The sequence below is a fragment of the Microtus ochrogaster genome, unplaced genomic scaffold, assembly GCF_000317375.1.
Source record: "Microtus ochrogaster isolate Prairie Vole_2 unplaced genomic scaffold, MicOch1.0 UNK21, whole genome shotgun sequence".
Lineage (NCBI taxonomy): Eukaryota > Metazoa > Chordata > Mammalia > Rodentia > Cricetidae > Microtus > Microtus ochrogaster.
In genome coordinates this window covers 242,196-256,014 of record NW_004949119.1, presented here as the reverse complement: position 1 = coordinate 256,014, position 13,819 = coordinate 242,196, and the positions used below count along the sequence as shown (strand labels likewise).

Sequence of the window (13,819 nt, the reverse complement as noted above, 5' to 3'; positions counted from 1 at the left end):
CAGTAACTTCAGTAAATAAAAACAACTAAATATGCATAAATATATGTTTGCCATATATCTTACCTTTGGTGGCTATACCTAGGAAAATCTACTTGATACCATTTTTACAAACGCTATTTAGTAAATTCCAAATAATAGTAAGTCATTTACTCAATGTGAGCTTTCATTTTTAAAAGATCATTTGCAAAGTACAGTAAACAGAAACACAACATTTTACAACTTTTAGTACTTTGGATTACTGTCAGCTGGGTGATAGTCATTCTTAGTGTGCAAAGAAAGATAATGATTAAAACACTTATCAAACTTGTATATAATAACACACTTATGAAATTAACAGTGCATTACTAAGCAGAAACTAACACTCTAACCAAAGAATAGAGCAGTCTGATAATTTAGAGTTAAGCAGGGTAGTGGTGGCTCACACCTTTCATCTTAGCACTTGGGAGGCAGAGACAGGTGGAACTCTGTCACTTTGAGGCCATCCTGGTCTACATAGGGAGTTCCAGGACAGTCAAAACTACATAGAGAAATCCTGTCTCAAAAAACAAAAATAAATTATAATTTAGAATTAAATATCACTCTTCATAACTTTGATTGTTATCATGAGCTATCTTTCTTGATTTAATCCTAATGTTAACTTTCATGGACCTGATAAAACACAAATCATCAGCTTTGTAACACACCTTTTAACATTGTCTGATTTTTAGGGGTGTTGCACTATTCCATAAACCCCCATTGTCAGAGAGAGACATTAAAGCAGTGCTTCTATGTGGATTACTGAGGTGTTTGGATGAAGAGCGAGATACTGATGTTCCTCAGCCAATACGGTTGGTGGGAGTCACCTCACATCATTTCTTTACACCTCATCTAAAATAGAGATGTATTTTTATAATTGCATATAACAGAATTTCTCTAATTCCAGGAGTTACAAATTGTTTTAAATGTGAAATAGAAGTGGCTAGGGATATGAAAAATGACAGTTTGGGGACAGATTTAATTTTTCACAGCAGTGCAGAATTTCTAAGGGTCACAGAGATCTTGCTCATTTGTCATGCTTTAGGAGGTATCTTGAGTTTCTGTGTGTTCACAACTGTAATTAATTCCTTTAAATCATTTCATTCCTCTTTAAGCTGTATTTGTTATTTGGTCCTTATCTCTATTGACTTGATAATTCAACATCCTAACAGAACAGTAAATCCTGATGTTTTTTTATAGTTTTTTCCCCCCCTGGAAACAATTATTTTGATTTTCTTCCTTTTAAAGCTTCAAATGTATTTTTCCTACAAGGACCATAAATTGCTGTTTTATAAAGCCTGTTACATATAATAATGAAGATTTTAAACTAAAAAGAATGGGAAGGAGATTCTGTACTGAAATTTAGAAACTTACTTCTCAGTTTCCTTATGGCTGAATTTACTTCTTGATTTCTCAAAGTATATATTACTGGGTTCAAAATAGGAGTGAAGATTGTATAAAATACAGACAGGATCTTTTCTATCACGAAGCTGTTTTGTGGCCACATATAGATGAAGATGCATGGCCCAAAAAACATGAAGACAACAATGAAATGGGCCGTACAGGTGGAAAGAGCCTTAGATGATCCTCTGGAATAATGATGCTTTATTGTAACCAACACAATAACATATGAATTAAATAAGAGAATAAAGCAAGACAATGCAATAATTCCACTTGTTGAAATCATAAAGAGACCAAGAACATAAGTATCCACACAAGCCAACTGGAATACCACAGGAAGGTCACAGAAAAAGCTATCTATTTTGTTGGGGCCACAGAATGGTAATGTGAGGGCAAAGATGACCTGGCTCATTGAATGCATGACTCCCACAAACCATGAAGACACCACAAAGACAATACACACCTGGGGACTAATGATTGAAGCATAGCGCAGGGGTTTACAAATGGCAATATACCTGTCAAAAGACATAGCCATTAGTAAAATAATCTCAGTACCAGTAAACAGGTGGAGAAAGAATATCTGAGATATGCATCCCCCAAATGAGATTGTTTGATGATCAGTTAAATAGTCTATGATCATCTTGGGGGTGGCAAAGGAAGCCAGAGACATATCAATAACAGAAAGGTTGGTAAGCAGGAAATACATCGGAGAGTGTAGATGAGGGTCAGACATGACAATGACGAGTATAACGATGTTACTCACCACTGTTGCCACATAAAAGAGTGAAAACAACATAAAGAAAAATATCTGTAGTTCCCAGGAATTAGAGAGTCCCAGCAAAACAAATTCAGTCACAACAGACTTATTAACCATATTCATTATCTGGATTCTTAGGTAGAGGCCTGCGCATATAAAAATATGTGTAAATAAATATATATATATATTATTCTTACTATTCTTCTCCTCTATCTTATCTGATATGGTGACTTGAGAGAAGATTATATAATATTAGTAAGGAAACAAATATTCTTTAAGTAAATGTACTGAAAACAGCAATCTTTTCTGGCACTAAATACCAGTCAAACACAAATAATATAAACAGATCTACCACCTATTTGTCCGTCTTCATCTACATAATCTTAATGATTAAAGTTAACTTTTAAGAACTTCTTTCATATTGACAATGGATTAAGCATGTATAGAGAAACACAAATTTGTATAAAAATACACAGTGAGTCACTGCAAATATAGTCATAAAGATATCCATATTCAAAAAATCAAATAAAAATACATCACATGTAAAGAATCTAAAGTAACATAACAGCACTCCCTAGTACAGCTGCAGAAAAATTAGAAATTTCCAAAGAACTGTTGACATATTTTTAAGTATGAGTTTCCTGATTGATTCTATTACTGGTACTGATAAAAAAGATTGCCCAATATACAATGGGCAATGTCCCATTTACATGCATAACCAATGGAAGAGCATTATCCTTTACAATCATTGAAAAGAATTACCTTCTTTTTTCTTACAATTTCACTCTTACTAAATTATGAGTTTGTTCTTCCTACAGACAGACAGAAGTCTATAATTTGAAATTGACTTTCTTCTCCTAAAAGATACATCCCTTAAATTTATAAAGAGTTCAAAATGAATCCATCTCTTTTGTCAAATTTTTTGACAAACTCTTTCTGTTCAGATTCTTCTCAACATACACAATCTGTTTAATTGTTGAAATGGGAAAGGACCAGCAATTAAGATTGTCAGAAGTCTTTTATAATAAAACATTACTTACTAAATCTATGGCAGAATTCAAACCCTAGAATTATTGAATATTAAGTAAGTTTTTTTCTGAGAACACTAGAAGGCAATTCCAAACATAAATGAGTGACTCCGCTGAGCCATTAGCTGTTTAGAAGCTGTAGATCAAACAAGTATTGTAGGGAACTGGAAATTGACCAAAAATCATCTTACAATGGGATTTATTAAAAAAACAAAGACACCATTAGTGAGCTCACAAAGAGAATTCAAGATTCCTTTGGGATTTAAGAAAGGTTGTTTTTACCTGGACCTAAGTGCTTTAGGAGCAGAATGGGAAATGACAAGGTCATCATTTCAAAAGGCTGTTGGAAATACAAAGCCAGCAAATAACAAATCTTGGTTATTTAACACTGTATGGATGTAATGGAGAAAAAAATCAAGAACATTAACCTATGCTATAAGTAATCTAGGGTTCTTTGGAGATTTCAAATATCAATAAATAAAATAATTGGGAAAATACAATGAAATGTGTCCTACATGGATACTATTTTCCAGGAATAATGAGGGATATGGAACTCAGACAACAAAAAAGTCTTATGATGTGCCAACTATTATAAAATTTTAGGAAGTATAAATACTAATTAGTATTTTGGGATACTGGTAGCTCTCAGAAAGAAATTTAAGGCAGGTAGTTATTAATTAAGTAAATATAGTAGGTAATTTTGGCTAAGGTATTAATGTAAGTGTGATCATTGATAAAGTGAGAATTTTAAGCGACTATTTTTCTGAATAATTTCACTTATCAAGTGGCAGTCTCTGCTATAGACTGTACTTATTAAAATAAAAGTTGACAGACTGTGGAGATGGCTCAGTCAGTAAAGTGCTTGTTGTGGAAGGATAAAGACAAGATACAAAAATTCACATTTGCTTACTTGCAGCCCCACTGTTTAGAAGACAGAGGCAGAGGGGTCCCTAGGACTTTCTGGAGCCAGGATAGCTGAGATGGTAAGGTACAGATGCCTCAAAAACTAATGCAGTCCAAGTGATGTCCTATCTGACTTCCAGACACAAGCATTATTGGTACATGCAGACACATACACATGTATACACACAAAGAAATGTCCACACACATACAATGCCTACATATTTTAAATGAATAAATACAAAACTAAAAACAAAATGTGGCTACTGTTTTGTATATGGTCCCTTCCATTGGGGGTTCTACTGTGCCTTGGATAAGCACAGCTCCCACTGTATTTACCACATGCATAGACACATGGCTTGGTTTGCTCGACATAATTTTAACAGAAGTGACAACTGTGTTGACAGTCTATCTCTTTAGCCATTTCTTTCCATCTTCTTGGTCCCAGGACAAGTGGAATTGATATAAAGAAAGAAGAGAGGTAACTATGCTAATAAGCATAAAATAAAACATCATTAAGATGACATTATAGTTATTCTATATATTGAACACCATGCATATCATTATGTTCAACAGTCATTAAGTGAAGGTAAACTCAATGAAATTTACATGGAAGTAAAAAGGACCTAAAATTACAAAAGCAATATTTTAGAACAAATTTTTCTACTCATTCTTTCTCCTTATAACACTTAATGCAAAATAAGAATAATCAATATACTTACTGCTCCCTAATACTATACAAGCTGATAGCATGCTGATAAGTGGAACAGAGTAGAGGGCACAATCATAAAAATATAAGACAGATTTTATTTCATTGTTTCTTCTATTTTAAAGATTATAATATTATTACATCATTTCTTCCTACTGCTCTACTATCCAAAAACTTTTGTGTACCCTTTCTAGCTGTCTTTTAAATTTATGGCTTCTTTTTACATTAATTGTTGTTACATGCATTTATGTATGAGCGTGTACATATATATTCCCAATATATTTTCCTAAACACAACTTTTACAGTGTGTGTGTGTGCATGTGTGTGTGTGTGTATGTGTGTATATTTGAACTTTTCCCAAGCCTTGGGTGTGGGACCTGTTTTGCTGCTGTATCCATAGGGAGTGGCCTACGCAACTCAGTTGCCATATTCTGTAGTGGTCTGTTACAAAGATAAGTTTCCTTGATGAGGGATGAGGTCTACACATATCTTTTGGTAAAAGGACAAATATTTAGATTGTTTTTAGAGATTGTGCTGTTTTAATAAAGCAGTGGTAGTAGGTCATTCTCCAAGATCCATGACTTCACCAGCCCTGGGAATTTGGCTAGTACCAGTCATGATAATTCTCATGTTGAGAGAATCTTAAGTTCAATTAGAGAACCAATGTTTTACACTAAAGTACTATAATGTTAGGATTACTATGATATGCCAATCATTCTTGAGTTCACAGGCATTGTATCAGGGTAGAACTGTTGGCTGCTTTCTCCATTAGAAATTTGCCTGGCGATGTCTAACACCATGAAAGCTAGTAATCAGGGAGGAGTCATTCAGGTCAGTTCCAGCTCATGGGCCTCTTATGCCTTGTCTCTGAAATATGCGGTGTCTTAGAAAATATGGACTTACCTTTGATCTCTGGGGTTAGGGGACATCCAAAGAAAATAGCAGTAGTCTGTAGTGCTTTGAGGGTATCTTAGGCAATACTCAAAAGAGAGCTTCTCATGCCTCTGGTCGGGTTTTTTGCTAGATAATCGGGGCTCTTGGAGGGAACATTGCCAGCCCATATAAAATATATTCATTTAAACTACACATGTGTATTTATACATGGACATGAATTGTGTATTTTAGTATTTTAGGTAATTATTTAATAATATTATTCCTTTTTGACTTTTCAAAAAATCCTCATCATTATTTTAATTTCTTCCCTCCTTCTTCTGTACTTATTTCCCTCTCTTCTCCCTAATTAGAACCTCAATCAGTTTCCCTTTTCCCTGTCAGATCACTTGTATCACTAATATTCTTCTCTCGTGTTCCTGCAACCACACACTCCTGCAATGGTTGCTTTTCATGTTCCTGGCTTCTGCAGTTCTCTCAGAATATTGGCTCATATCAGAGGATTTGGAGTTAGGAGATTCCAGTGAGAGAAATCATGTGATGTTTGTGTTGCTGCGCTTGGCTTAACTCATTCAGTGTGGTTTTTCTAGTTCCAGCCATTTATATGAGAAGTTCATTATTTCATTTTCCTTTACACCTAAACATTATTCTAAAGTATATATGTAGCACATTTTCATTATTCATATATTGGGAGGATATTTAGGTTCCTTCTCTTTCACCACATGTAAAAATGAATGTGACCAAGGGATAATCTGTGGAGGAGGATGTCAAGTCTTTGGACATATGCCAAGGAATGCTATAGTTAGGTCAATTGATAGATTTATTTTTAACTTTTTGAGAATTTCCCACACTGATTTCTTTTTTTTTCAGTTTTTTTGTTGATATTTATTGAGCTCTACATTTTTCTCTGCTCCCCTTAATGCCTCTCCTCTCCCTCCTTCAGCCCTCCCCCAAGATCCTAATGCTCCAAATTTACTCAGAAGATCTTGTCTTTTTTGACTTTTTACTTCCCATGGTTACATTTATTGCTGGTGGGAATACAAGCTGGTACAGCCTCTTTGGATGTCAGTGTGGTGATTTCTCAGAAAATTAAGAAACAAACTTCCTCAAGACCCAGTAATACCATTTTGGGGTATTTATCCAAAGGATGCTCAATTATGCCACAAGGACATGTACTCAACTATGTTCATAGCAGCTTTGTTTGTCATAGCCAGAACCTGGAAACAACCTAAATGCCCCTTGATCAAAGAATGAATAAGGAAAATATGGTACATTTACACAATGGGTACTATACAGCAGAAAAAATGACATTTTGAATTTTGCAGGAAAATGGATTGAGCTAGAAAACACTTTCTCTTCTATAAGATTCAGTGTGGCTGGCTTTATGTTGAGGTCTTTAATTCATTTGGACTTGAGTTTTGTGCATGGTGATAGATGTGGGTCTATTTTTATTCTTCTACATGTTGATATCCAGTTATGCCAGCATCACTTGTTAAATATGCTTTCTGTTTTCCATTTTATTTTTTGGTTCCTTGTCAAAGACCAGGTGTTCAAAGATGTGTGGATTAATATCTGTGTCTTTTATTCAGTTCCATTGGTCCTCCTGTCTGTTCTTATGCCAATACCAGGCTTTTTTTTTTCAGTACTGTAGCTCTGTAGTAGAGTTTTAAGTCAGAGATTCTGATGCCTCCAGAAGTTCTTTTATTGATCAGGATTGTTTAGGCTACCCTGGGTTTTTTTGCTTTTCTATATGAAGCTGAGTACCATTCTTTCGAGGTCTTTGAAGAATTTTGCTGGGCATTGTGTTGAATCTGCAGATGCTTTTGGTAAGATTGCCATTTTTATTATGTGAATTCTGCCTACCCAAGAGCATGGAAGATCTTTCCACTTTCTGGTGTCTTCTTCAATTTCTTTCTTCAAATATTTAAAGTCCTTGTTATACAACTTTTCCACTTGTTTGTTTAGAGTTACTCCAAGATGTTTTATGCTGTTTGTGGCTATTGTGAAGGGTGTTGATTCTCTGATTTCTTCCTCGGCACATGTATCATCTCTGTACAGGAGGGCTACGGATTTTTTTTTAAGTTAATCTTGTATCCTGCTACTTTGCTGAAAGTGTTTATGAGTTGTAGAAGTTCCTTTGTAGAATTTTTGGGATCACTTATGTAAACTATCATATCTTCAGCAAATAGTGAGTGGTTGATGCCTTCTTTTCCAAATTCTATCCCCTTGATTGCCCTTTGGCATTTAGTGCTGTGAACTTTCCTCTTAACACTGCTTTCATTGTCATGCTGATTTCTTTAGTAAGGAACTGAAGGATGCACCAGTTTGCAATCCCACCAGCAGTGTATGAGGGTTTCCTTTTTCACAACCTCATCCAGCATTTGGTTCTTTTGCTGATCTATATATAGTTGCTAGGGATGACAAACCTTTTTGTTTATTAAAAATTTCCACCTCCTCCCATCCTCCTTTTCCCCTCCCCCTCCCCTCACTCACCACCCCCCACTCCCCTCCCCCTCCCTGTCCAGTCTGAAGAGCAGTCAGGGTTCCCTGCCCTGTGGGAAGTCCAAGGTCCCCCCCCAGGTCTAGGAAGGTGAGTATCCAAACAGGCTAGGCTCCCACAAAGCCAGTATATGCAGTAGGATCAAAACTCAGTGCCATTGTTCTTGGCTTCTCAGCAGCCCTCATTGTCCGCCATGTTCAGAGAATCCGGTTTTATCCTATGCTTTTTCAGTCCCAGTCCAGCTGGCCTTGGTGAACTCCCATTAGATCAGCCCCACTGTCTCAGTGGGTGGGTGCACTTCTCACTGTCCTGACTTTCTTGCTCGTATTCTCCCTACAAACCCTTTAAATAATATTTCTTATCCATTCTTTTCTTCTTTTGAGAACACTTTCTTCATGTGTAGGGCATAGCACAATTTTCAAATGGGTCTGGTTTTGGACCCTTTTTCATTTCTTTATGTGTTCTGGATATTAATCCTATGCTGGGTATATAGATGCCGAAGATTCTGTCTCATTCTGTGTGATTCCTTTTCACACAGATTATTTGTTTGGCAGTACAGAAACATTTTAATTTTATGAAGTCCAGTTGTGAATTGTTGGCCTCAATTCTTGGGTCAACAGAGTCCTATTCAGAAGGACCTGTCCTTCACCATAGATACTGCCTGTCTTCATGTTTTCTTTTAGCAGTTTTAATATTTAAGGTTTCAGATTTAGGTATTTGCTTCATTTGGATTTAGGTGGGTTTTTTTTTGTTTGCAAAATAATAAAAACAGATCCAATTTCATTCTTCTGTATATGTACATCCGGTTTTCTTCACCACCACTTGCTGAGGATGCTTTCTTAATTTTTTAGCACCCTCTCTAAATATTATATGGCGGAGTTTACATGTATACATGTTTGAGTCTTCAGTTTTCTTCCACTGGTCTACATGTCTGTTTTTATGCTGGCACTGTATTATTTTTATTACTATTTATTATTAGTTAAGATTTAGAATTGTAATCCCTTATCATTATTCTTTGTTTGGAGTCATTTTTGCTATCTGGTCTCTTTCTTGATTCTATGTGATTTTTTTCTTTGTATGAAGAATAAAATGGGAATTTTGTTGTGGATTGCACTGGTATGCAAATAGCCTTTTATTAAGTGCCATTTCCAAATTATCATATCTACCAACTCATAAGCATGGGCTATGTGCCTTTCTACTGACTTTATCTTCTTCCTTTCTTCATATATTTACTTATTATAAAGTTCTTGGTTAGATTTATGTCTATTTTTTATTAAAGTTAGATCTCTAACTTTAATACAGCTTTCTCTCTATTGTTTTTGAGGGGTGTATAGAAAAGCCCTTAATTTGTATGAGTTGATTCTGCTTCCTGACTCATTAGTGAATCAGTAGATCAATTCTAGATTATTTCTGGTAAAATATTTTGTATACTAGCTTGTTACCTGAAAATAGGTATAGTTAGACTTTTTTTCTTTGTTTGTATCCATTTAATTTACTTCTCTTACCTTATTTCTCCAACTATTATTTGGAGGACAATATTGAAAAAGAGTGGAGATAGTGAACAGCCAAGCTCTTTCCTGCCCGAAGAGGATATTGTCTCAGTGTTTCTTCATTTAGGATGATGATGGCTGTTGACTTTTATATAGAAAGCTTTTATTATGTTGAGATATGCTCAACTAATAATAGTTCTTTATTATTTAACATTTTAGCAAAAAGGCACATTAGATTTGGCTAAAGACTTTTTCTGTATCTATTGAGATAATCAGATAGTTTGGGGGTTCAGATTTATTCATGTGATTTGTTACATTTACTGGACTGCATAAATTTAACCAATTTAATCAGCTTAATCATGGTAGATAATCTTTTTGCTGTATGTCTATATTCTGTTTGCAAGTATTTTATTAAGCATTTTTAAGTTTATGTTCACTGGGGACATTGGCCTGTAGTTTTTTTTTTTTTGTTGTTGTTGTTGTTTTTGTGTCTTTATCTGGCTTTGAGATGACAATGATACTGACTTCACAGAAGTTTGGTAGTCCTAACTTCTGCTTCATTTTTAAAGAACTTAAGTAGTCTTTTAAGTTAGATAGAATTCTTCTATGAATCCATTAGGCCTCTGATTTTTAATCTGGAAAGCTTCTTATTACTGTTTCAATCTCTTCATTTGCTATATGTCTGTTTAGGTTGGTGGCTTCTTGGTCTGATTTTGTGTTTTGGCTGAATCTTGAAATTCACATATTTCTTTTAGGCTTTTCAACTTAATGGAATACATGTCTTTAAAATATTCTCTTTAAAAATTCAGAAGTTATTTATTTCTGTTGTAATATTTCCTGATTTATTTCTGATTGCTATTTTATGTCCTCTCTTTCTTCTTTTGGGCAGTTAAGCTAAGGGTCCACTATTAAAAGTGGAAGGGAAAAGAGGCCTTTGTAGAGTTGCAGGAAAGATGTGCTGTGAATATTTTGGGAAGTGATGCTGGAGTCAGAAAGGCATGAAGATATAGGGGAGAAAGGGTCCATAAGACTTTCCTTCAGAGTTCATGTCAGAAGGAACACTTTAATGAAGGGAATTTAGGATAGATTTTGTTTTTTGTTTTGTTTTGTTTTGTTTTTGTTTGTTTGGGTTTGGTTTTTCAAGACGGTTTGTTTGTGTATCTTTGGAACCTGTCCTGGAACTTGCTTTGTAGACCAAACTGGCCTTGAACTCACAGAGATCTGCCTGCCTTTGCCTCTTTAGTGCTGGGACTAAAGAGGAGCTCTTCTAATCTGAGAGAGAAATCTTACTCACACAGGTGCTCTGGTCCCAACCAGCAGGACATAAATTGGGAGCCTGGGCTCTGGAGGGGAAAAATGAAGGGGCAAGAGAAACAAGAAACATACAGTAAGTCTGTATTTGGATCAAACTGCCAATTTTATTCTTTCTCAGGAGTAAGGGCAGGGGAGGGTAGGATGCTGGAATGTCATTTCTTGAGACATCCCTAGCAGATAGAAAGAGATAAGGAGATGCTGAGGATCTGTAAATGTTTACTTAACAGGGAGAATGCTAATTATTTCTGGAGCCTGCAGGTCTGCAGTCATACTTAACTCACAGGGGGAGATAAGGGTTATTTCTTGGGCCTGGAACTTGACCTACAGAAGTGAATATCTTACTTAATTTGTGAACTAAAACTCACAGGAGTGCTCTTCAAAACATGTCTCTTTATTCTTCTGTCTCTATTCTAGTTTTCCTTTCCTAATTCTAATTACTCCTAGTTTCTTCTCCTATAGCCTTATATCTCTTCTTCATACAGGAGCCTTGAAGTGATAAAAACTGCAGGAGTTAACTCTTGTTGGTCAAAATCACATTCCTAGGGTAAACAATAAGTAGCTGAGCCATTTACCATGGCAACACAAGGTTCCAAGGCTCACTGAAATATTGCCTTTTCTACCTTTCAGTACTAAAGTTAATACTTCTTTATCTACTAAACAATCTGTGACATTCTCTGAAGGAGATCTAAGGAATAACAATACTAATGTTCCACAGGAATTGTCAATTGTTTCCTCTAGATCAATAACCAGACATAAACACAAGAGGTTCCTAGAGGAGAGTATAGTCCACACAGAAATTCACTACACTACAAAAGAGCTTAATGTTAATGAGTTTGTTAAGTGAGTAAGATAATATTGGAAGGAACATAAAACTGATTAGGCTGTTTGATAACATGGGTCTTCTGAGTGGACACTCTAGGTTAAAGTTTACACAGTTAAAGTAAAAAGATGGCCTATTGAAAAGGAGTTGGGGAGGCCTGATATTCCTTGGCTTAGTGTTGAAGAAATTCTAAGGCTCAAAAAAATTGCAATCCTGGAGTAGACTTGTGTAAAATCTTTTCCTCCACAAAGGGAAGATCCAGAAGACAGGACTTTCACTAATTTTATTAAACTCAAAATGGTTGTGTGGGAGGGGGGGCACCAGCATATTAGTAGCTTTGTATTCTACCATTTTCTTGAGCCAGACTTTAGGGTCAGAGATGCTGCTATACCTTTGGATAAATAAAAGACAATGGTTAAATTTGGCCCTGAAGTAGCAAGGGCAAGGTGGCAGGTCATTATAGTTACTATAATGGGCAGCATAGGCAAACCAATGACCATAATATCTTGACTACTAATGAGCATCAGAGGCAAAAAGCTTTTATGGTGAAATCATTCACATGGATTTTAATAGTAGCTTGATGTGGGATGCCCCTCTATGTGCTGTGAATATGTTCTACTACCATTTGTTAATAAAGAAACTGATTTGGTCTATGACAGGGCAGAATATTGCAAGGCAGGAAATCCAAGCAGAGATAGAGAAGGAAAGAAGGTGGAGATAGCCAGGTATCATGTAGATGCCAAAGAAGAAAGATAACAGAACATTACTGGTAAACCACTAGCTTCATGATAAAATATAAAACAATAGAAATGGATCAATTTAAGATTTAAGAGCTAACTAGCAAGATGTCTGAGCTATTTGTCAAGCAGTTGTTGTAGCTAATATAGTTTGTGTGATTATTTGGTCTGGTTAGTCAGAAAACAAAATTACAGTCTCCAATTATAAATGGTACCTAAACATTTGGCAAGAATTTTCATATAAAGCCTAAGAAAGTTTAAAAAGAAAAGGATTCTAGAAAGGAAAGAGCAGAGTCGAGCATGGCTTCTTGATAGCAACATTGTCTCAGGTGGACTCTGTTTGTTAGAGGCAAGTGGAAGCACGGGTCCTTTAAGAGAGGCTTCCTGACTCGGTTTTAGAAGCAAAAACCTAGCATCTTTTCTAAGAAGCCCTGCCCCAAACACTTAAGTGGTATTTTTGAGCAGCCTGTGGCATACTTCTTGGTGGTGGAATGGACCTATAAACTTTGCAGAGTTATGAAAATACACTTGGCTCCCACCTATACTTCTTTCATGAAGCTAGACTCTCAGAAAATTAAGGAATGGGGTGAAGAGAGCTGCAAAAGATGCAGCTTTAATCCTACACATATTGCTTAGCAGACTAAAGAGTCATGTGGTCAGAAAAAGATAGATACATGCAGTAAAGACAGATTCAGAAAGTATTAAAAAATCTAAATGGTTTACAGTATGTTTAAAAATATACATAGGCTTGGTAAAGAAAAGAAAAAGAATAGAGAATGTCTTTTAAAAACTAGACAAGGTACTCTGTGGACATCCCCCTGGACAAAACTGTTGTCAACAAGGATGTCTTTAGGGACCCAGCCCTAAAACGCAAGGCAAGGCGGGAAGCCAAGGTCAAATTTGAGGAACGATACAAGACAGGGAAGAACAAATGGTTTTTCCAGAAGCTTCGCTTTTAGGTATATTTTTGTTTACATCATTAAAGTTTAAAAAACAACAACAACAACAAAAACTAGAGTAGTTGGGCATGGTGATGCATGCCTCAGATTACAGCACTTGGGAAGCAGAGGTGGGCAGATTTCTATGAGTTCAAGACAAGCCTGGTCTACAAAGTGAGAGCCAAGACAGCCAAAGATACACAGAGAAACCATGTATCAAAGATGCAAAAATTAAAAAATAAAAATAAAAGAAAGACTTTTACAAAGCCATATAAAGATGAAAAATACACGGGAGTCTGAATTATGTATATTATTGTGT

The 13,819-nt window shown here is 35.7% G+C and overlaps 1 protein-coding gene across 1 annotated transcript; it reads right to left on the bottom strand.

The window, feature by feature from the left end:
- Positions 1–1,342: 1,342 nt before the first annotated feature.
- LOC101986997 (olfactory receptor 4K2) lies at positions 1,343–2,296 on the bottom strand. Its single transcript, XM_005367709.1, has one exon. It carries the CDS (start codon positions 2,294–2,296, stop codon positions 1,343–1,345), a length of 954 nt encoding a protein of 317 aa, XP_005367766.1.
- Positions 2,297–13,819: the final 11,523 nt, after the last annotated feature.

Coding starts and splice junctions, on each gene's coding strand:
- LOC101986997 (XM_005367709.1), bottom strand. CDS start 2,296: ATGAATATGGTTAATAAGTCTGTTGTGACTGAATTTGTTTTGCTGGGA.